The sequence below is a fragment of the Euprymna scolopes genome, chromosome 16 (genome assembly GCF_053919585.1).
Source record: "Euprymna scolopes isolate OS-2025 chromosome 16, ASM5391958v1, whole genome shotgun sequence".
Classification (NCBI taxonomy): domain Eukaryota; kingdom Metazoa; phylum Mollusca; class Cephalopoda; order Sepiida; family Sepiolidae; genus Euprymna; species Euprymna scolopes.
This window is the reverse complement of record NC_136497.1, coordinates 133,990,796-134,014,505: the sequence shown is the minus strand read 5'-3', so window position 1 is coordinate 134,014,505 and position 23,710 is coordinate 133,990,796. Positions and strand designations below refer to the sequence as shown.

Here is a 23,710-nt window from a genome sequence, read left to right as displayed (position 1 = left end):
AGCTGTGAAGATATTCTTCTTGTTTAACTTACAATAAGCAATCTCTGTATTCTTCTTCTGCCTAAAAGAAAAAGAAAACAAGGAAATTGAATAATCATACAGAATGAACTCGTTTGAAAATCCATAGACACCATCTCTACATTCATTTATCGAAAAGTTTTGTTGCTGCTCTTGTAATGACTACTACTACTACTACTACTACTACTACTACTACTACTACTGTTACATGATAAGGGCTGTCCCCTTTTCATGTAAGTATAAAAATAGAAAGATTTAGTTAAAATGAAAATGAAATAGAATAGACGAAATTCGAACCTCGTAATTTAGGTTTAGAAATAGATTACGAGAGAGAATTAGCAAATGGAATGTAAAAACAAACCATTGTTTAGCTTAGAGATAAAATAGTTTTAAGAAAAGGAATGTGCATTTGTCAATTCAGTTATAAAATTGAATGAGGAATGCAACTATAGGATGATTTAATAAACATGTTTTTAACATATTGGAAATATAGGTTACTGGAAATATAGGTTAAAATTCCTTTTGTAAACAAAGGAAAAAGTTTTGGACACGCATTTCCAGAACACGTGAAATAAGACACATGTTTTAACATGTGTATGACGTCATGGAAAATGGGAAGTTTTCGATATAGTTAGAAACTTAGAGGATGACAGACGACAGTCTGGAGTCCAGAGATGGGAGTCGAACGTCTGGAAGCGAGACGGTCACCCTTGAAACATAGAATGTAAAACTTTGAATTCCTGACTAAGAAAACCATGACCGGTCGAAGAAGAAATAAACCCATCATGTGTTTTTATAAACGTTGTCTTTGTGTTGTAATTCTACCAAAAAGGTAAAGTGAAATTGTCATTATATGTCTTATATATCATGTGCTTTAAAATGTCTTTACATACACAATGTCTCGACATCACATATCTACAATGTGAACACTAAGACTGTCTCAACACTACCTCCTCACACACTTCTAAGTATGAACATTTTATATATATGAATCTCTTCATAACACGAACACAGAACGCAATATCTCTCTTAATAAGACTCTCTAAGACTGCGCTTTTAATAAGACTTTCTAACAATAACAAATAACAATAACACCAACAACAAGACTAACAAAAAGAATAATAATAATAATAATAATAATAATAATAATGAAACCCCTATATATAACACTAGTACTGCTACTACTACTGCTACTGCTGCAACTGCTACAACTGCTACTATTGCTACTGCTACTATTACTACTGCTACTACTACTACTACTACTGCTACTACTACTACTACTACTGCTACTACTACTGCTACTGCTACTACTACTGCTGCAACTGCTACAACTGCTACTACTGCTACTGCTACTGCTACTATTACTACTGCTACTACTACTACTACTGCTACTACTACTACTACTGCTACTACTACTGCTGCTGCTACTACTACTAGTGCTGCTACTACTACTACTGCTGCTGCTGCTACTACTACTGCTGCTGCTACTACTACTACTGCTACTACAGCTTCTACTACTGCTGCTACTACTACTACTACTACGGTTAATACTACTGCTACTACTACTGCTGCTATTACTGCTACTGCTACTACTGCTGCTGATACTACTACTACTACTGCTACTACTGCTAGTACTACTACTGCTACTACCACTACTACTGCTACTACTATTACTACTGCTGCTGCTACTACTACTGCTACTACTACTGCTACTACTACTGCTACTAATGCTACTACTGCTACTACTACTATTACTACTACTGCTACTACTACTATTACTACTACTGCTACTACTACTACTGCTACTACTACTACTGCTGCTTCTACTACTACTATTGCTGCTACTACTACTACTACTGCTGCTACTACTACTGCTACTGCTGCTACTACTACTGCTACTACTGCTGCTACTACTACTACTACTTCTCTTACTACTGCTGCTACTACTACTAATAATAATACTGCTAATACTACTACTACTACTGCTACTACTACTACTGCTACTACATTCTTGTTTAACGTCTTTTCCTTTTGTAGACGATGAACCAGAAGACGGACCACAACATTACATCGTCCTTTCGGGATTCTATCATACCAAATTACTTATTCTGTTATCGGAACTCGATGTTCATGTGAACACAGTGATAAGATACGGATGCTCGGATTATGACCGATTCCTCAATCTGCAACCAGAAAAAGATGAAAGTTTGCCAAAAGACTCCCGACTTATTGGTAACATTTCAAATGATTTTAATTTTGATATTATTTGGAACCTTCAGACTACTGTTCTCATCTTGAGTGTCATTTTCAAAACATTTCAGTCGATGTAAAAATGATATTCTTCTGAAGAGTGAAGGTTCAATTCTCAATGTGGGCGACCAAAAATACAATTGTGAATTACTTAGGAATTCTATTCAGTCATGACTGATGGAACTGAAACATGCTACTCTGGTGAAATAGGGAAAGGGTTCCGTTCAAAATTCTGTCCAAATTCAACAGAAATATTCTTGAGTTCGACAAAATGGCATCCACGATGAAAACAGTAGTCTGAAAATTCCAAATAATACGAATAACCAATCGTCATCTCAAAAATTTAGAAACCCGATTTTAATTTTATCATCTACCTATGTTATATTATCGCTGTGAGTCTCTGATTTCTTGGTTAGTAGTCACTTTCTCCATTCGATTGCTATAATCTTTCTAAGGGTTATTTTAATTGTGTCTTTTATAGGGACGTTACTGAAGAGGTTTTCAGCATCAAGGGATGATAATCCTTAATCAAGTATACAACCACAGCATGATACCCCCTCCAGCCATAAAACCCCAAACCTTAGAAAAATTACTACTAAAATGCACCACACAAGTTCCCTTCACTGGTCCTAATGGGAAAATATACATCCAAATCATTGGCGTTTCAATGGGGTCACCTTTAAGCCATATATTCGCTAACCCACCTCAAAAGCAAAATCCTCTCAGATCTAAAAAATAAATCCACTATCTATGCCCAATATGTCGACGACATATTCATTGCATCCGAATTCATTCAAGACATTAAAAACTCCAACTAAATCTAGAAGCATACTCCATTCTCAAATTTACACATGACCCAAACATAAATAACAAAATACCATTTCTTGGTATATTAGTAGATTCAAGTAACTTCACTAAATACATAACCTCAACATACAAAAAACCTACCAACAATAATGCAATACTCCTAAATTAACATAGCGAATGCCTAGAAAAATATAAAAATGCCCTTATAAAAATTTGATTCACTGCTCATACAATATAGCATCAACCCAACATATATTTTACAAAGAACTAACAAACATAAAACAAACCCTAATAAACAATATTTTTCCTAATAAAATTGTTGATAAGCACATAAAACTCAATCAACGATAAAAACATAAACCCTAACAAAAACGACACCATCAAAGTATACTATAAAAACCAACTACACATTAACTACAAAACAGAGGAAAAAATAACAAACCTAATTAAAAGATACACCAGACCTACCAACCAGAACAAAAAGATGAAAGTAATAATATATAATACTAAATTTAAAATCTCAAATTTAATAATTAAAAACAATAATAATACTAACACCATACTAACCAAAACTAATGTAGTGTATGAATTTATTTGCCTCTTCTAAGAATATCTCCGAACCCATAACAACACTCTGCTGATGACTAACCTATATTTTCGTTTGCAATAGGGCAATAAAACAACACCTAATATTTCATGATAAAACCCTACAGTCGTCCGACATTAGGAATATCTTAACTAACAATACTAAAATTCAATACCTTAACAATTGTACAGGAAGTGGCTGCTGCTGCTGTTACTGGGTTTGACTATCAAGTAAGGCAGCAGCAAGTGGCTGCTGCTGCTGTTACTGGGTTTGACTATCAAGTAAGTCAGCAGCAAGTGGCTGCTGCTGCTGTTACTGGGTTTGACTATCAAGTAAGTCAGCAGCAAGTGGCTGCTGCTGCTGTTACTGGGTTTGACTATCAAGTAAGTCAGCAGCAAGTAGCTGCTGCTGCTGTTACTGGGTTTGACTATCAAGTAAGTCAGCAGCAAGTGGCTGCTGCTGCTGTTACTGGGTTTGACTATCAAGTAAGTCAGCAGCAAGTGGCTGCTGCTGCTGTTACTGGGTTTGACTATCAAGTAAGTCAGCAGCAAGTGGCTGCTGTTGCTGTTACTGGGTTTGACTATCAAGTAAGTCAGCAGCAAGTGGCTGCTGCTGCTGTTACTGGGTTTGACTATCAAGTAAGTCAGCAGCAAGTGGCTGCTGCTGCTGTTACTGGGTTTGACTATCAAGTAAGTCAGCAGCAAGTGGCTGCTGCTGCTGTTACTGGGTTTGACTATCAAGTAAGTCAGCAGCAAGTGGCTGCTGCTGCTGTTACTGGGTTTGACTATCAAGTAAGTCAGCAGCAAGTGGCTGCTGCTGCTGTTACTGGGTTTGACTATCAAGTAAGTCAGCAGCAAGTGGCTGCTGCTGCTGTTACTGGGTTTGACTATCAAGTAAGTCAGCAGCAAGTGGCTGCTGCTGCTGTTACTGGGTTTGACTATCAAGTAAGTCAGCAGCAAGTGGCTGCTGCTGCTGTTACTGGGTTTGACTATCAAGTAAGTCAGCAGCAAGTGGCTGCTGCTGCTGTTACTGGGTTTGACTATCAAGTAAGTCAGCAGCAAGTGGCTGCTGCTGCTGTTACTGGGTTTGACTATCAAGTAAGTCAGCAGCAAGTGGCTGCTGCTGCTGTTACTGGGTTTGACTATCAAGTAAGTCAGCAGCAAGTGGCTGCTGCTGCTGTTACTGGGTTTGACTATCAAGTAAGTCAGCAGCAAGTGGCTGCTGCTGCTGTTACTGGGTTTGACTATCAAGTAAGTCAGCAGCAAGTGGCTGCTGCTGCTGTTACTGGGTTTGACTATCAAGTAAGTCAGCAGCAAGTGGCTGCTGCTGCTGTTACTGGGTTTGACTATCAAGTAAGTCAGCAGCAAGTGGCTGCTGCTGCTGTTACTGGGTTTGACTATCAAGTAAGTCAGCAGCAAGTGGCTGCTGCTGCTGTTACTGGGTTTGACTATCAAGTAAGTCAGCAGCAAGTGGCTGCTGCTGCTGTTACTGGGTTTGACTATCAAGTAAGTCAGCAGCAAGTGGCTGCTGCTGCTGTTACTGGGTTTGACTATCAAGTAAGTCAGCAGCAAGTGGCTGCTGCTGCTGTTACTGGGTTTGACTATCAAGTAAGTCAGCAGCAAGTGGCTGCTGCTGCTGTTACTGGGTTTGACTATCAAGTAAGTCAGCAGCAAGTGGCTGCTGCTGCTGTTACTGGGTTTGACTATCAAGTAAGTCAGCAGCAAGTGGCTGCTGCTGCTGTTACTGGGTTTGACTATCAAGTAAGTCAGCAGCAAGTGGCTGCTGCTGCTGTTACTGGGTTTGACTATCAAGTAAGTCAGCAGCAAGTGGCTGCTGCTGCTGTTACTGGGTTTGACTATCAAGTAAGTCAGCAGCAAGTGGCTGCTGCTGCTGTTACTGGGTTTGACTATCAAGTAAGTCAGCAGCAAGTGGCTGCTGCTGCTGTTACTGGGTTTGACTATCAAGTAAGTCAGCAGCAAGTGGCTGCTGCTGCTGTTACTGGGTTTGACTATCAAGTAAGTCAGCAGCAAGTGGCTGCTGCTGCTGTTACTGGGTTTGACTATCAAGTAAGTCAGCAGCAAGTGGCTGCTGCTGCTGTTACTGGGTTTGACTATCAAGTAAGTCAGCAGCAAGTGGCTGCTGCTGCTGTTACTGGGTTTGACTATCAAGTAAGTCAGCAGCAAGTGGCTGCTGCTGCTGTTACTGGGTTTGACTATCAAGTAAGTCAGCAGCAAGTGGCTGCTGCTGCTGTTACTGGGTTTGACTATCAAGTAAGTCAGCAGCAAGTGGCTGCTGCTGCTGTTACTGGGTTTGACTATCAAGTAAGTCAGCAGCAAGTGGCTGCTGCTGCTGCTGGGTTTAGCTGCTGTCAGGGTAGGTAGCCTAGCCCATTCTGTAGTGGTTCGGCTGCTGCTGATGCTGTGTTGGGTTGAGCTGCTGATGGGGAGAACCTCACTGCTCAGTGAGCTAGTCTGGTCTTCTGCTGCTGCTATGTTGGGTTAGGCTACTGACGGGCCCAACCTCGCCATTCGGCGATCTAGTCATGACTGACTGCTTGTTAAAAAAAAAACGTATTTATACTCATCCGGCGGATGTCGTTGTAGACAAAGTGGCTTTCGATTTTGATTTGTGTTTTTTTTTTGTGTTTTAATGTACTGTAGGGAGTCATCTGTTTGAGGTTTATATTCATGCGTCATATCAAGTTGAAGCTGGGAAAGTTGTGAACTATTTTAGTGGGAATTGTACTATTACAGTGTTCCACATGATAATTATTCATGTTGTAGGGTCTTCGGCTGTGATGTTTATGTTTTGAATTGAGATCTTTTTGACGAGTTGTTTCTTTTGGTTGAAACCACAACAAACATTATTCAGCTGTGATCAGTCTTTCCTTCCTCCTTGACTCTACTTGGCTATTTGGTCTCGCTCATCTTGGGGGGGGGGGCAGTGATGTGGCAATGGGGGTAGGGTTGGGTTAGAGAACTTATAGATATGTGGTTTCAGTGTTCTTGATTCCATGTAGTGTTTCATGTTTTGCCTTTGCAGCAGTTTGTCTGGCCCGCACTTGTTGCGATAATTATTCATGTTGATGTACTTGTTGTAGGGTCGTCGGCTGTGATGTTTATGTTTTGAATTGAGATGTTTTTTGACGAGTTGTTTCTTTTGGTTGAACCCACAAGAAACATGAGCAAAACAAAAAACAAATAAGGAGGAAAGTAGATGGATACTTGTTTCAAAATAATGTTGGAAATGTGTTGAATTTTTCAACAGGCGACTTTAAATGCATAGATGAAGCTGAAAAGAGAGCAGCTTCTTTTGGGGTGGGAGGAGAGCAGAGGTCCCTCCGAAACTTGTTGATCAAAGAGTAATATCGGTTCTGAGACTATACTTTATCTTTTCTGTCCTCGCTCAGCGAAGGAGAAATCTTGCTTCTAGTAAAAACGGTTCTCTATATCACTCTAAACAGTCTCTCTATCTCTGCAAATCTACTATCAGACCATGTTCCGAGCACTGTTGTCATAATTGGAATGGTAACTGTATCTCCCATTTGTAGGTTCTTGATAAAGTGCAGAAACGTACCTGTGATTTGATTGGCTTAACCCTTCCTTCTTCTCTGCAAGCTATCTCTCACAGATGTGATGTTGCTATTCTCAATCTTTTTTAAAAATACTATCATAACATGTGTTCTTTAGAATTGTCTGATCTATTCCCTGCTTCCTTTGTTGCAGCTCGTTTGACTCGTTGGTCTAGTGGTCTCCATCAATTTGCTGTTTTGATACCTAATTGTAGTTCAGCTTCCTATTAACTCTTTCCAAGAACTACAGGCTTGTGGAAATCCTATCTATAGCCTTGGTCTTTTCATAAAAGTGATAGGCTGCTGGAATGTTGAAGAACATTTATTCAGCACAGTAAAACAAGCAAAAGCAAAGAGAGTTCCGAAAAAAAGACGATAAAAGGAGGAGAAGAAAAGAGAGAAAGATAGAGAGACGGCTGGGTAGAGCGGAGGGGGGGGATACAAAATTTAAATTTTAGATATTACATATATTATTTAACTTTAATTCATTTTATTTTGACCTAAGCAAGGTCAATAGTCATCTCCTGTCTTTGTGATAATCATTTTTTTTTATTCTTGTTTGCTCCTTATATCAAGTGGCACTACGTCTTGTCTGGAGCGATTTCCATAAAAAATCCTTCTAGACAAGCAAGTGCCATTTTCTAACTCTGTCCAACTCTGCCCATGTTGGGAGGCAAGTAAAGAGGGTCCCAGAAAATTTTTAAACTACATATTTTGTTTCCATGTGGCAAAGCGCGTAGTGTTTGAATGACATCAGATGTGGTGTCATGCAAAACTCATTCCTTTCATCTGCCATCAGAATTAGGGCTGCTTGTTCGATCAAATTATTTAACGCAAATCAATTTCATTTCCAGCCGCTGAAGAAGCTGCAGCTGCTGAGAATATTCGCATTAAAACCGGAACTGAAACTTTTTGGACGGAGATTTTCCCGCTGCTAATGAACCAACCAGTTGGATCGCTCTTATTTCACACGCATGTCCAAGACCAGTGGATCCAAGAACCCATGCCATATTTGGAAAAGGCTGAGGTTCAGGTAAATAAGTCAAGATCATTATCATCACGATTATCCCCATCACCACCCTTGTCATCATCATCATCATCATCATCATCATCACCACCACCACTATCCCATTATCAGCATCATGTGTTGGACAGTCTTTAAAAATCGACTTCCAAATTAACCTATTTCTGGCCAGCTCTTTATCTATTTCTCTTTTTCTCAAATCCATCCGTGTCACTTTCTCCCATGTGTATTTTGGCCTTCTCCTGCCAACTAATAACGAATTCATTCAATGCGACCAAACCAACAAAGTCTACTGTTCTGCATACATCTCTCTATACTGTCCAGATCCCAAAGAGGGAACACATAAAAAAGATGTACATAATGAACTGTGATGTTTAAAATATGCTAATAAATATTATTTAGATTCTTCAAACTACTTTTCTTATCCTGCGGGTCATTTTCACAACATTTTGGTCGATGTAACCTCCGACCTTTTTTGGGTGGATGTTGTCAATCTCAAGAAGCTTTCTGTCAAACTCAGGAATCTTCATGGCATTTTGAACAGAATTCTTTTTTTTTAATAAACAGGATTAGCATGTTCTCATTTCAACAACCATGACTGGGCAGGAGTGCCGAGTAATTTTTAACTGAAAATTGAACCATCAACCTCCAGAAGAGTGTAACTTACAATTGAATTTTACCAAGTACTTTATCCACTACATCACGGGTCTTTGAAGTGAAAGTCCTGACATGAGATAGTTAGTGAGTTGTGATTCTACCATCGAAGGCTGACACCTGTGGACCTAAAAGCAAAGTAATAAACTTGTCCTAGATAGTTGTTGCCTAGGTTTTCAGCGATAAATGGATAAAGTATGAAACTCTCTATTTAATCCGCAGAAGGCAGCATGTTCTTGCTTCATCATACATGACCGGGTAGAAGTCCTTAGTAATTCGCAATTGCATTTTTAGTGTCGCCCGTACTGAGGATTGACCCATCAACCTCTAGAAGAGTGTAACTTACAAGTGAATTTTACCAAGTACTTTGTCCACTATGCTACGCGTGTTTGAAGTGGAACTCTTGAACAAGATAGCATGAGATAGCTAGGAAGTTGTGATTCCACCATCAAAGACCGATCACCTATGGATCTAAGATTAAAGTATTAAAGTTATCCTTGGTAGTTGCTGCCGAGGTTTTCATCGATCCATGGATAAATTACTTGGTAGTGTTCAGTTGTAAGTTTCACTCTTCTGGAGGTTAATGGTTCAAATCTTAGCGAGGGTGATATTGTACGTGGAGAGTGTGGAAATTCTCCCCAGCCAATAAGATTTCGCCACGAAATCGAAAGCTTTTAGGGTTTTGCATGGGTACAATTCCCACACTGAAATCTAAATTACTCATTCTCCAGGCCAGGTGTCAATTCTGACATCCGACCCTGAGTTCATTTAAGGCCAGACAGGGTTCTAAGTGAAATTTCCTGTTGTCAACTTCTAGCTGTAAAAATATATTTCTCTGGTTTTCAAACAATATCTATTTTGACATGAAATAAAATATATATATTTATCTTCTCTATCTTAGATCCTTGGGTTATCTGGTGTCACCCGGGAATAAAAAGGTACTTCAGCATAGTTCTAACGATATTAAGAATACAATTGCGGATTACTTAGGACTTTTACTCATGCAGATTCAGCCATGATTGGGTAGAAGTCCTAAGTACTTCCCAATTACATTCTTAGTATCGCCTGCCCTGAGAATTGAATAATCAACCTCTAGAACAGTGTAACTTACAACCGAATTTTACCAAGTACTTTATTCACTATGCCATGGGGGTTTGAAGTGGAAGGTCTGAACAAGATAGCATGAGATAGCTAATGAACCATGATTCCACCATCGAAGGCTGACCACCTGTGGACCTAACAGTAAATTAGTAAAGTTGTCCTAGATGGTTTGTGGCCGAGGTTCTCAGCAATCAACAGAGAGGTTTGTGCCAGCCAGGCAGAAATATAGAGAAGATTACATTATTAATTCTTCTTCTGGGCAAAAAGCTGCACGTCCAAACCATTGAAGCCACCGCTGCAATTTGACAGATGGCAGAAACTGAAACTTGGCATACAGAAGTTTATTTGCACCATTTTGTACTCTGTTAAGGCATGAAAGAGTATCCAGTGCATCAGCATCTTGGATGCTGCAGCAGTACTTCATGATTTTGATTTTTACTCATCTTCATTCCAAACAAAGCAGGTAGCAGGAAGGGAATTCCAAAGTCTAGCTGTTCTAGGGAAAAAGCTATTAGAGTAAAAAGCTTTCTGGCATTTAGGGACATCGCCAGTGAAGGGGTGTGATTTTGCTGTTAAGCGGGTTTGTTGGGGGATATGTACATCGAGGGGGCACAAGTGTAATGAGTTCATCAGAGCAAATTCCATTAAAATATTTGTAAAACAAGCACAGGGATGCAACATTGCGGCGATGGGACAGTGGCTTGAGCTTAGTTGACAAAGTGGGACCCACTAGATTGGAAACCCTTTTTTAAACCCTCTCCAAGATGGAGAGATTAGTGGTAGATGCACCAACTCAAATGTGGCAACAATACTCTATGCATGTGCGAATGGTGGCTTTGTAGACGTACAGGATACTCTCAGGTGTGAGTATTTTTCTAGCATGGTAGAGTGAGCCCATGTTCCTTGCAGCAGCCATTGCAATATCTTCAATGTATTTGTTCCAGTTCATGTTTCCCATGAATGTTAAACTGAAGAGTTTGAATGAAGAATTCTCAGGTAGCTGAATGCGTTTATTATGAGTCGATCTTGGGTCGCATATTTCAAATGGGATGAAATCTTTTGATATTTGTGTTACATATTGGCGATCTTATATCATAGTTGGTGTGCATTTTGGTATGTCTCACATGTTAAACCAAATCTGCTATACAGAATCATTCCCAGGGTTGAATGTGAGATCAAATTTAAATGGCGTACTTCTACGGCTAAATCAAGACATTAAAAAATGAAAATATCGAAAAAATGTTCTATTGTACATATCCGTTTTTGACTGAAGATCTCCGGAAAAAAATTCCACTTAATTTGATCGAGTAGTTTTTTTTGTTGGTTTTTTTTTATAGCGGAAAAAGCACGTCTTTATGACAGCACGTTGAAGGTAGCCATCTTTGAATTTTTTTAACATGCCACGGGGAGATAACTCAGTTTAAAGTGCTGACACTCCCTCCCCATCTTCAATACTAGCTTTTCTTCCTAAAAATCGAACCTTTTGCTCGGTATCATTACAAATTGTTTTTTCGCTGTAAAGAAAAAAAACTACTTGATGAAATTAAGTGAAATTTTTTAGGGGAGAACTTTATTCCATAACGGATACGTACAATATAAACGTTTTTTTTTATATTTTCATTTTTTAATGTCTTGATTAAACTGTACAAGTACTGACAAAACAAAGGTATGAGATGATGAATGACGTCACGTTTTCCAGCTGAGAAAAAAAAAACACAAAAAAACAAGGGTTTCCCAATCAGTCTGTGTGGAAGTCGTACAACAAAGATTGCCAATAATCAGAGTCTTGGAAGTGCATACAAGACACATAGCTGATAATGCACTGCCCCCCCCCGCTTCGGCGGCACGGGGGACAAGATCAAAGTGTAGTATCTGTTCTGCAGATGCTGCACTTAAGATAATTTGTACCAGTCAATGGAGGGGAAACCCTCTATACTGGGACAATTATTATTTTTGGTAACCAGAGTGCCCCCTTTTAGGGGAGCTGGTTTTTACCTCACATTAAAAACGGCCTTGTGCCTAATTTGCTCAGTGGGGGAGCAAATAAACACCATCTGTTCCGGCAGATACTGCACTTAAGATAATTTGTACCAGTCAATGGAGGGGAAACCCTCTATACTGGGACAATTATTATTTTTGGTAACCAGAGTGACCCCTTTTAGGGGAGCTGGTTTTTACCTCACATTAAAAACGGCCTTGTGCCTAATTTGCTCAGTGGGGGAGCAAATAAATACCATCTGTTCCGGCAGATGCTGCAAGCTATGACTAGCTATGACTAGCAAAGACCAGATGTGGGGGCAACCCCACATGCCTGACCTTTAACCAGCTCCCATTTCCCACCTCTCGGGAGCTGGTCCCCTTTTTCCCTTCCCCCTCCCTTCACTCCTCACATTAAAAATTGGCCTTGTGCCTAATTTGCTCGGTGGGGGAGCAAATAAATACCATCTGTTCCGGCAGATACTGCAAGCTATGACTAGCAAAGACCAGCTATGACTAGCAAAGACCAGATGTGGGGGCAACTCCACATGCCTGACCTTTAACTAGCTCCCATTTCCCACCTCTCGGGAGCTGGTCCCCTTTTTCCATTCCCCCTCCCTTCACTCCTCACATTAAAAATCGGCCTTGTGCCTAATTTGCTCGGTGGGGGAGCAAATAAATACCATCTGTTCCGGCAGATGCTGCACTTAAGATAATTTGTACCAGTCAATGGAGGGGAAACCCTCTATACTGGGACAATTATTATTTTTGGTAACCAGAGTGCCCCCTTTTTGCCTACTTTTGGGGGAGCTGGTTTTTACCTCACATTAAAAACGGCCTTGTGCCTAATTTGCTCAGTGGGGGAGCAAATAAACACCATCAAAGTGTAGTATCTGTTCCGGCAGATACTGCAAGCTATGACTAGCAAAGACCAGATGTGGGGGCAACCCCACATGCCTGACCTTTAACCAGCTCCCATTTCCCACCTCTCGGGAGCTGGTCCCCTTTTTCCCTTCCCCCTCCCTTCACTCCTCACTTTAAAAATCGGCCTTGTGCCTAATTTGCTCGGTGGGGGAGCAAATAAATACCATCTGTTCCGGCAGATACTGCAAGCAAAGACCATATGTGGGGGAAACCCCACATATAAGACCTTGGTCAATGTAGGGGCAACCCTTCATACCAATTGTCACTATCCAGCTCCCCTACTCCCCGGGGAGTTGGTCCCCATTTCCCCTTCACTCCTCACTTTAAAAATCGGCCTTGTGCCTAATTTGCTCGGTGGGGGAGCAAATAAACACCATCTGTTCCGGCAGATACTGCAAGCAAAGGCCATATGTGGGGGCAACCTCACATATAAGACCTTGGTCAATGTAGGGGCAACCCTTCATACCAATTGTCACTATCCAGCTCCCCTACTCCCCGGGGAGTTGGTCCCCATTTCCCCTTCACTCCTCACTTTAAAAATCGGCCTTGTGCCTAATTTGCTCGGTGGGGGAGCAAATAAATACCATCTGTTCCGACAGATGCTGCAAGCTATGACTAGCAAAGACCATATGTGGGGGTAACCCCACATATCTGACCTTGGTCAATGTAGGGGCAACCCTTCATACCAACAGTTACTATCCAGCTCCCATTTCCCACCTCTCAGGAGCTGGCCCCCCTTTTCCCTCCCCCCTCCCTCTCTCTCTCCACATTAAAAAACGGCCTTGTGCCTAATTTGCTCAGTGGGGAAGCAAATAAATAAACACTTAGCTGATAATGCTGTAAGAAACTTTGGTAACTTATGAGAAACGTCTGTGCGTCACTCATTTCAGTTCAGTTAAGATGTTGACTAAATAATTAGCTAAGAAAGCATTAGTCTCTTCCTCTCTCTTTCTTTCTCTCTCTCTCTCTCTCTCTCTTTCTCCAAAAATAAAACCTTTAAGAAACTATGAACGAACATCACCATGTATCTTTCTACATGAAAAGATTTGCATATCAACTGCTAGACGAAACTACTATAATGAAAAGAAGTGATAGATGCTGCCAGAAAGGACGTATCCTGCCTTGACAGAGTTCAAAGTAGACTTCGTAGCCTCGTAGGGGATGCCCTTTTCTCTTCCCTGCAACCTCTTTCTTACAGAAGAGATGTTGCAATTCTGTCTCTGCTTTATCGTTATTTTCATAGCAAGTGCTCGTCTGAACTCCAATCTATGCCCTCCCAGCCAAACTTTCATGAGAAACACTCGTCTAGTTGAAAACACTATAAATAATTTCCCCCCCCCCTCTTTATCTGTGCCTAAGCCTAAACGTAGATTCCATGAACAAAGTTTCTTTCTTAAAACTGCACGCCTGTGGAATTGTCTTCCATTTGCCTGCTTTCCAGCTGATTACAATATGGTTGTCTTCAAGTCCAACGTAAACAAATTCTTGATTAGCCATTCCACTTAAGCTAACAAATTTACCGAATTTCCATTACTAACGATTACTATATTGTCCAATTGACTACTGTACAGTCATTAACCCTTATCCTCGAGTGGCTTCTAGGCCTTGATAAGTGGTGATGTCTATGAAAAAAAAAAAATGCATAAAGCACTCTATTTTGTTATTGAAAATGTAACATTTGTTCATATATTTTTTTCAGGCTGCTTATTGTGCGTGTTTATTTGATGACATTGCTCACATGTTGTATGATTTGGTTGATTGTAAGCGGCAATATGAGAATTATATTAAAAACATGAAGATAATTACAGTGCCCGAAGTTGGTGAAGTTGGCAAGCTAAGTTCTGCCGGAATTTCTGGTAAGATTTTAAAAAGAATAAATCTATTATTTAGACTATTTTTTGAGATGAGGATTATTAATTATTATTATACATACTGTTCTCACCTTGATTGTTATTCGCATAATGTTTCAGCTGATGTCTGATTTTCTTCAGGTGTATCTGATCGAACCCAGGAATCTTTTTATCAAACTCTGGAATCTTTCTGTCGAATTTAGGAATCTTTCTGTCAAACTCCAGAATCTTTCTGTCAAATTCTGGAAACTTTTGTGCATTTAGGAATCTTTCTGTCGAACTTAGGAATATTTTTGGCAAACTCGAGAATCTTTCTGTTAAACTCCGGAATCTTTCTGTCAAACTCTGGAATCTTTCTGGCGAACTTGAGAATATTTCTGTTGAACTCCGGAATCTTTCTGGCGAACCCCAAAATCTTTCAATTGAACTTAGAAATCTTTCTGTCAAACTCTGGAATCTTTTTGTCAAACTTCGGAATCTTTCTGGCGAACTCTGGAATCTTTCTGTTGAACTCTGGAATCTTTCTGACGAACTCCAAAATCTTTCAATTGAACTTAGAAATCTTTTTGTTAAATTCCAAAATCTTTAAACTCTGAAATCTTTCTGTCGAACTCAAGAATCTTCCTGTCAACCTCATGAAATCTGCACAGAATTTTGACTGGAACCCTTTTTTTAATATGCAGGGGTAGCATGCCATCAGCCATAACTATATCAAAGTAATTTGCAAATTTTCTTTTTTTTTTTTGCATAGGTATCACCACTTATCAAGGCCAAGAGGCCACTCGAGGACAAGGGTTAAAGAGTGTACAGTAGAAATTGGACAATATAGTAATCGTTAGTAATGGAAATTCGGTAACTTTGTTTACTTATATGGAACGGTTCATCAAAAACTTGTTTACATTAGACTTGAAGACAACCATATTGTAGTCAGCTGGAAATTGTATTCTTTGTAACTCCTGCATTGAGGATTAAACTTTCAACCTCCAGAAGAGTGTCACTTAGAACTGAATTTTATTTAGTATTTTATCCGTTATGTAATATAACTCATCAAAAACTAATGTTTTTAGGAGCGAAACCTCTGATTAACAAAAGAACCGAACCAAAGAAGACCAGAGGTTTACATCAACTGAAACGTTATGAAAATAACGCTGAAGATGAGAACAGTAATCCGAAGAATCCAAATAATTTACAAAGAATATTTAAACATTATTGACCTGCTATTCTAACATAGGAAATAGCGTTTCCATTATTTTGGCATGTGTATAAGTTTCTATGTGTAACACGATCAGCCGGTTGCTGAGGTGTGACTGGCTTCACATGTTATACTGAATGTCTTAGGATAGTCTCATGAAGATATGAAGATGGCCGTCATTAGGATCTGTAAGAAGAAAAGCACACCTGACATGTTGGATGTGCTGTGCGGCTCCTTCTTTCTCTTAAGATGACTTCTTCATCCTGGTGGCGTTCTGATTGGAGTTTTCTTTCTTCATCCTCCAGGCCGCTTCGTTGTTTCAATGAAGCCATTTATGGCAGACACAAAAAAAAAAAAAACGACACGCGAGACAATTGTAATATATATGAAACATAACTATTTTATTTTACATTATGGATACAATATATATTACAAAGACTTTTACAATTTACATATCTTCAAAACTAAACTAACTAGCCTAACTAGCATTGAGGGAGGGGGTGCTCCCCCCCTCGTTTACAGAGAGATAGAACTATGCGTCCTCACCTGATGATGGTCCGTGCAGAAAGAGACAGAGCTAGAAAGGGAATTATGGGAATGCATTTCTTTTTATCTCTACGTCCATGGTCAAATCACCACTCAGCCATGCTGTAAAGTGTGTTAGAAACTATGGCACTGAGAAATAGTGGCACATATGTACAAGATTCTAAACTAATTAATCGATCATTATAAATTTTGGAAAACAATATAATACTTTCATTGCTTGGGAACTGCATCTGTAACAGAGCATGGATGTGCGTATGCAAATGCATATAAAATGATGTCACACGTAGGGAAAAAGAAAGACTATAAAAAGGACGATCATGGCGTTTGAGAGCACGTTCAAGAAGACGATTATGTGAGTGACGTCACTGTTGTAATGAGAAGTCATACGTGACTGGAGAATGATGAAATAAATGTTGTTATAAAAAGGAGTGAAGTTATTACTTGTCTTATGTTCCTTGCGGCATATACTGCATACGTGTGGGTCCTGTGTGTGAATATGTGTGTAATGTTACATATCTTTGGATGCTTATGTTGCAGAGACGTCTCTGGAAGGACCATTACTATCCTAGTATGATATACCAGCTTCCAGGTATGATACAAGAGCTGCATTAATTGGTTCAAATAGTCGCTATATTATTGTTTATATATTCCAGACCATTCTTTGTAAGATCTTTGACTGCAATAGCCTTGTGCAATACGAATGAGTGACGAAATCCCAAATCAGTTCTCCTTCATAATGATAAACACAAGACGGAGAGAGAGAGAGAGAGAGAGAGAGAGAGAGAGAGAGAGAGAGAGAGAGAGAGAGAGAGAGAGTAAAAGTCTTCAGCAGAAAAGGAGAAAAAACAAGAATTCGTCCCTTAGTTCTCACATTCTATGAATGATGTTTCTGTCTGACAAAGGGAGAAAAATTGTTGGGTTTTTTTTTGGGGGGGGGGTTGAAATAACACTTACGGTTGGCTAGTTCTTTAACTTGAAGTGATTTTTTTCCCCTTCCTTTTTAGCTCCTTACATCAAGTGACTTCACGTCTTGTCCAGAGCGGTTTCCATTAAACAAGTATTCCTAAAATTTTCAAGTTTTTTTTTGTTTTAACTTTTTTCAGCTTTGACCATCACTAACCGGTGATTTTACTCTCCAATCTCAACCACTCTCAATAATTTTCCCCATTCTTTATCTGTGTCTAAACCTAAACGTAGATTCCATGAACAAAGTTTCTTTCTTAGAACTGCACACCCGTGGAACTCTGTTCTATTTTCCTGCTTACCAAGTGACTACAATATGGTTATCTTCAAGTTCAACGTGAATAAGTTCTTGATGAGCCACCCCCTTCAGTAATCCAATTTACCAAATTTCAACTACTAACGATTACTACCACATTTTCCCAATGACTACTGTACCTGTACTGTTATCCTCGAATGGCCCCTGAGCTTTAATAAGTGATGACTTCTATGTAAAACCTAAAAAGTTGGGATACAGTGAATTTCTGTTTTAATGAATTTTTTTTTTTAATAAAAACAAAATAATATAATCTCATCACATTAAAACTATGTCCCTTATAATATTTCTCAATACTAGGACTTATACTTAAGTGTTTAAGACATACAATTAACAATCTGAGGATCGCTAGGCCATGACCAGACCCTTGCACATCGTTGACAAGGATTTTTGAGTAATCTGTTATTTCTTTCCCTAAAAGGAGTAGGGCAGGTTTTTATTTACCTCTATTACAGAGCAAGTATGTTTAAAGGTAACATTGCTCAGGAGAAAGACATTCTTTTTTATTTTTTTATGCTGATGTATACTAGACAAAGCAGATGGCGTTACCTAGGAAATAAATAGAAATAATACATCATCATATTATGGTAAGGGGGATAAATTACACAATCCAAAGTGCTCAATATTCTGGATAGAGCAGGTATGTAAAAAAAAAACAAATTTCTGAAGAAAAACGGTGTCGCTGTGTTTTGCTAAACTCTTATACAAGAAAATCTACTTGACGTTGCTTGGGATTCATAAGAGTAATAGTATAATATCAAGTCTTATATAATAATAAAAAAGTGCTCAATGTTTTAGATAGAGCAAATTTAAAGACTGTATTGCCTGGGAAAACCAATATCAATGTTTTGTTGTACTATTTTATCCAAGAAAATCTACTTAGGCTTGCCAGGGATCGAAAGTGATATATAGTTTTAAAAAGTGCTTAATATCCTAAGAATAGCAGGTTTGTTCAAACACAACTTTGTTTCTTCTCTTTGTCTTATATTGCCTGGGCAATGTCGGGTATGTCTGCTAGTCTATTATATAAAGAGCAGTTGCAAATGTGTTTGTGTGTTCAGCTAAAAATAAAAAACTACAAAACGAAGACCCACAAAGTTGGTATATTCTTAATCAGCATTGTCCTGAATGAATAATATCTAAAATTAAAAATTAACTAGTCATTTGGAGGGGGCGGGGTCAACTAGGTTAGGTTTCGTCAGTGGTGGGGTTAGGTGAGGGTTTCTTTTCAGCCATTTCCAATTTATCTATTATATAAAAGAACGGGTGAATGACTCACATCATAATTATTTTCAATACATTGAAACAAGAGAGAGGAATGGTCTAGGCAGAACAAAAAGGGGAAAAAGAGAGAGATGGAGAAATGGATTATGATAGGTAAAGATATAAGAGTTTTAATATAAATTACACACTTTTTAACGCCTTCTATTTTATATTACGTGTATTGATCGGACTATTGTTCTCAACTTGAGTCTTATTTATGCAACGTTTCGGTCAGATTGGCCTTCGACCTTCATCAGACATGTTGGTTGTTGTTTGTAAAAGAAATTTTTACATTTTCGTTCATTTTATTGCATCAAATTGCCAGATATTTATTTTGATAGCCAAATATCTATGCAATCAGTTGGATGTTATTTCTTCCAGCCAGGTGTAATATTCGGTACCTTAGACTCGATATTAATCATTTGTTGTCATTTTTTTTTTCATGAGTTAAACATCATGCATACTTCCATTGGATATATAACACTAAAATCTGAAAGTATTTTGGTTTATTTTTTTGCTAATTTTTAGTTTTTAAGAAAAATAATTCTTTTTATCTGAACCCAATCTGCCTGTAGACACACGCTGACACAATTGCCTTAGTAGCTCTCACCAGAATTGACTCCTATTCTCCAGCGTTCAACTCCCACTCTTACTAAAGCTCTTCCCTCTCCTCTTGGGTCTCTTCATGCTTGCCTGACTCTGGTCTTTTGTTTGTGGTCATTATTCAGCTACCCAGAACATATATTTACTGAAAATAATATCCAACTGGTCTCCAGACATTGTTTCTCTCACCTAGCCAATTTTTTTTTTTTTGCACACATTCTCACAGACTGTCCGTTAAATGAGGTATGCTCAGATGTGGACCTAAGGGATGGCTCAGACACTGCTTGACATTGAATCTCTGAATATATCAACCAGGTTTAACTGACAGTTATTTACAAAACTCGGTTGTGTCAAAACGATCTGAGACCCCAAAATTTGAAAGGTCAAACCCTAAAGAACTTGTCATTGCGGTGTCCAAAAACAAAACAATGTTCAAGTGCTATCTATCCATATCTCTCTCTGTCTCTTTCTTTTCACTCCCTTTCAATGATGAAGAAAGAGAGGAGAATAAAATTGTATTGAAAAAGAGTCAAGCATGGATTCCGTGCGTGACGGATGCAGTTTTATGCTGTAGTCGACAAGCGTCAGGTTGTGTTTAAAACGCTCCTTAAATGTAAAATAAATCTATATATCTATAAAAGTGAAAGTGTCTGTTTGTGTGTGTGTCTGTGTGTGTACATTTCCCTACGCAATAACTCTGTCAATTTTTAGTCTACAGACTCGAAATTTGATATACAGGGTACTGAGATGTGGGAAAATCGATGTGATCGGTTTTCGGCCAGAAATTTGGCGATTAAGGGGTCAAAGTTAAACGATTTGACTTTTGAGAACTCTACCAAACTCCTCTGACAATTTTGGGTCTAAACACTTGAAATTTTAGATATAGGTTTCTTGGACATGGATCTAACTTAATAACTTGATTTGAGCCCAAAATAATAAATTTTAAGGGGTCATAATAGGGGTCAAATTTTAAAAAATTGGCCGCTTTTTTTTTTTTTTTTTGCTAAACATACACCTCCAAATACCCGGGCAATGCCAGGCTGAAATGCTAGTAATTCTATATTTTTATAAAAAAAATGTTTTTGTCCGCTGTTTTGTACAAGCATTCAATTTTCAGAGAAGCGATCCTTGCCATAAACAATGATAGAATGCTGCCCATTATGCTCATTATGCTCATTATGACCATTATGACGCTGACTAAAAAAAAATAAAGATGAGGCCCGCCAGCAAATGTAACGAACATCAAGTCAACCCATATCAACCCTTTGATGTAAAAGGGGTGTGCCTATCAGTCGATCGTGTCTAACACTCTGAGAGCCGGTTGCCATGTACAGGACGTAACAACAGTTCCAAGAAACATCTACACGACAAACCAAATAACTCTTCCCTACAAACGATTACGTCATAATCTGACGTACGTCCGTGACATGGATTGCAATAACAATGCAATTTGCAATCCTCTCTGATCCTTCTGGGCAAGAATACAAAATATAGGAGGCATTACTCTCGTAAAATGCTGAATGTTTAACAAAGCGCTCCAAGAACCATTTTTAATTATTTAGTATGGCCTGACCAGGGATTGAACTCATAAGCGAACCATTTTATTATTATGTGTAAATTGAGCAGAATGAAGAAAGAAGTAAAAATTAAACTGCAAAAAACGTTAATAATAATATAATAATATTTCGACCCTTTGATGTAAGGAGATGTGCCTATTATTGGAATTATTAAGGAATCACTAACGGGGTGCCCTGTGATTGGATGAAAAACAACCAATCACAGGTTCCCTGTTTAGATCCTCACCAACACCACGAGAGCGTTTTTTGTTTATTTCTTTTGTTTTGTTTCGAATTCTCCACCTCTTTTTCTTTATCGGACCTCAGAGATAACACATGTCTGTCAGTTCTCACCATCATTTAAAACCAGACATGTGTGAGGATTTTTGACAACAACTGCAGCACAAAAACTCAAGGCTCCCTTTTTTTGTCCTCAATCCGGCCACAATTCCACAAGAAACATTCATCGTTAACAGGACGAATCCTTCAGATAAGTTCCGCAGAACACGACTGTTTTTGCAAGGAAACATTTCCTCCTCTTTCTTCCTCCTCTTTCTTCCTCCTCTTCTTTCTTCCTCCTCTTTCTTCCTCCTCTTTCTTCCTCCTCTTTCCTATCAATACAAGTTTTTTCATGAGAATTTTCATTTGTGTTTGTGTTCCTTTCTTCTTTTCGACGTTCTGAATTTCTCCACTTACCCTTGAGCCTTACCTTATAATGGTGAGTGTTTACCAAGGAGGCATCAAGTACCATTTTTTTAGTATGGCTTAATTGAGAATTGAATCCCAATCTCCAGACTCAGTAACAATCAATCCTAACACTATCATTTCATTGGTTGTATTGCTCCAAAGAGCTGGTGCCATAGCAGAATGGGACAATCGTTCCAGAAACGTCTCCATGCGACAAACCTAGCAACTCTCCCGACAAACGATCATGTCATGTGAACACCCTCCACTGTTTATATAAAATTAAAATATGAAAGGGGTTTGGTTTGTTTATAGTTTTTACGAAAATGATTCTTTTGGTCTGTCATGAAATTTTTATATTTTTTGGAATTTGCAGAGACTTCTCTTCATCAAACTGTTTCTGTAGTTCCGGATGTACCAAGTGTCAAAACACCATTGTATGTGGATACCAGATTCTACAATGAACTAATGGATCCAATACCACTGGAAAGCGTCACAATTCCTCTCGTTATCCACTGTCTCATTGAACAGGTTTGTTGCATTGTTGTGCATTTAAAAATTGGCGCTTCTACAGAATTGGGACGAAATTTTGTAGTTGATAAATGGAGTTTTCAGATAAAAAGAAATGGTTTCAACTGATTTTTTTTTTTTTGTCAATTCTAATACATTACAATGATAGCTTCCAAATTATGAAGTTGAAATTACCTGAATATTACTGAATTATTAAAAAGAAACAACTTTAATCGTGTTTGTAGGCAAAAATTGCCGCCATCTTGTTTAAATCGAAACGGAAAATTACCTCCCTATGGAGCTCTCCTTTGTCTTACGATCGTTTTCATCAAATTCTATTTTCTTTAATAAATAATTTTCTGCCATATCGATTTTCATCATTTTTGGATATAATCATCTTAAAAATACGAGGAATTCGTAGATACCATTGTTTTCATGTGAAATTCAGTTGTATAATTTCCGAAATTTCGTTCCAATAGTGTAGAAGCGCCTAAAAATTAGTTAAAAACTAAACAGAGACTTAATCTGAAATTACCTGATTTCATCAATTATACTTCTTCAGGAGTATTTTGTTGAATTCTAAAATCTTTACACTCCTGTATTTTTTAGATGAGGATTGGGTATTTGTATTATTTGGATACTTCGGACTATTGTTCTCATCTTGAGTGTCATTATTCACAACGTTTCGGTCAGTGTAACTGCCGGCCTTCTTCAGAGGTATCTTGTTGAACTCGGGAATGTTTCTGTTGAACTCAGAAATCTGGAGAGAATTGCAAACCGAACACTTAATCTACTTCATGAGAGTAGCATGCTCTTGTTCTGTCAGCCAAGGAATTGTGGTGCAGTGGTTAGAGTACTTGGAAAATCAATTGTAAAAGTGATATTCTCCTGAAGGTTCAATTCTCAGTGTGCTCGACCAAAAAATACAACTGCAAATTACTTAAAACCTCAATCATGGCTAACAGAACAAGAGCATGCTACCCCTGTGAAGTAAATTAAAGGTTCTATTTGAAATTCTGTTCAGATTTCTGAGTTCGACAAAAACGTTCCCAAGTTCAACAAGATACACCTGAAGAAGGCCGGAGGTTATGTCGACCGAAACATGGTGAAAATGGCACTCAATATTAGAACAGTAGTCCGAAGAATACAAATAATCTAAATTCGGAATCTTTCCGTCAAACTTGAGAATCCATATGGAATGTAGAATGGAACCCTTTATTTAATCCACAGAGATAGTATGTTGTTGTTGTTCTGTCAGCCATGACCAAGTAGAAGTCTGAGATAATTCGTAATTATATATCTCCCAGAAAAGTCTTAT

General features: G+C 38.6%; 1 protein-coding gene across 4 annotated transcripts in view; it reads left to right on the top strand.

Annotated features, from left to right (window-relative positions):
* LOC145296099 (sperm-associated antigen 17-like) overlaps positions 1-23,710 on the top strand; it is a 163,836-nt gene that overhangs the window by 19,546 nt on the left and 120,580 nt on the right. For all 4 annotated transcript variants that reach the window (XM_080142243.1, XM_080142242.1, XM_080142241.1 and 1 more), the window contains exons 5-8: positions 2,056-2,250; positions 8,087-8,265; positions 14,612-14,768; positions 22,259-22,413. In XM_080142243.1, the coding sequence (XP_079998369.1) occupies positions 2,056-2,250; positions 8,087-8,265; positions 14,612-14,768; positions 22,259-22,413 (686 nt within the window). The remainder of the gene's footprint in view (positions 1-2,055; positions 2,251-8,086; positions 8,266-14,611; positions 14,769-22,258; positions 22,414-23,710) is intronic.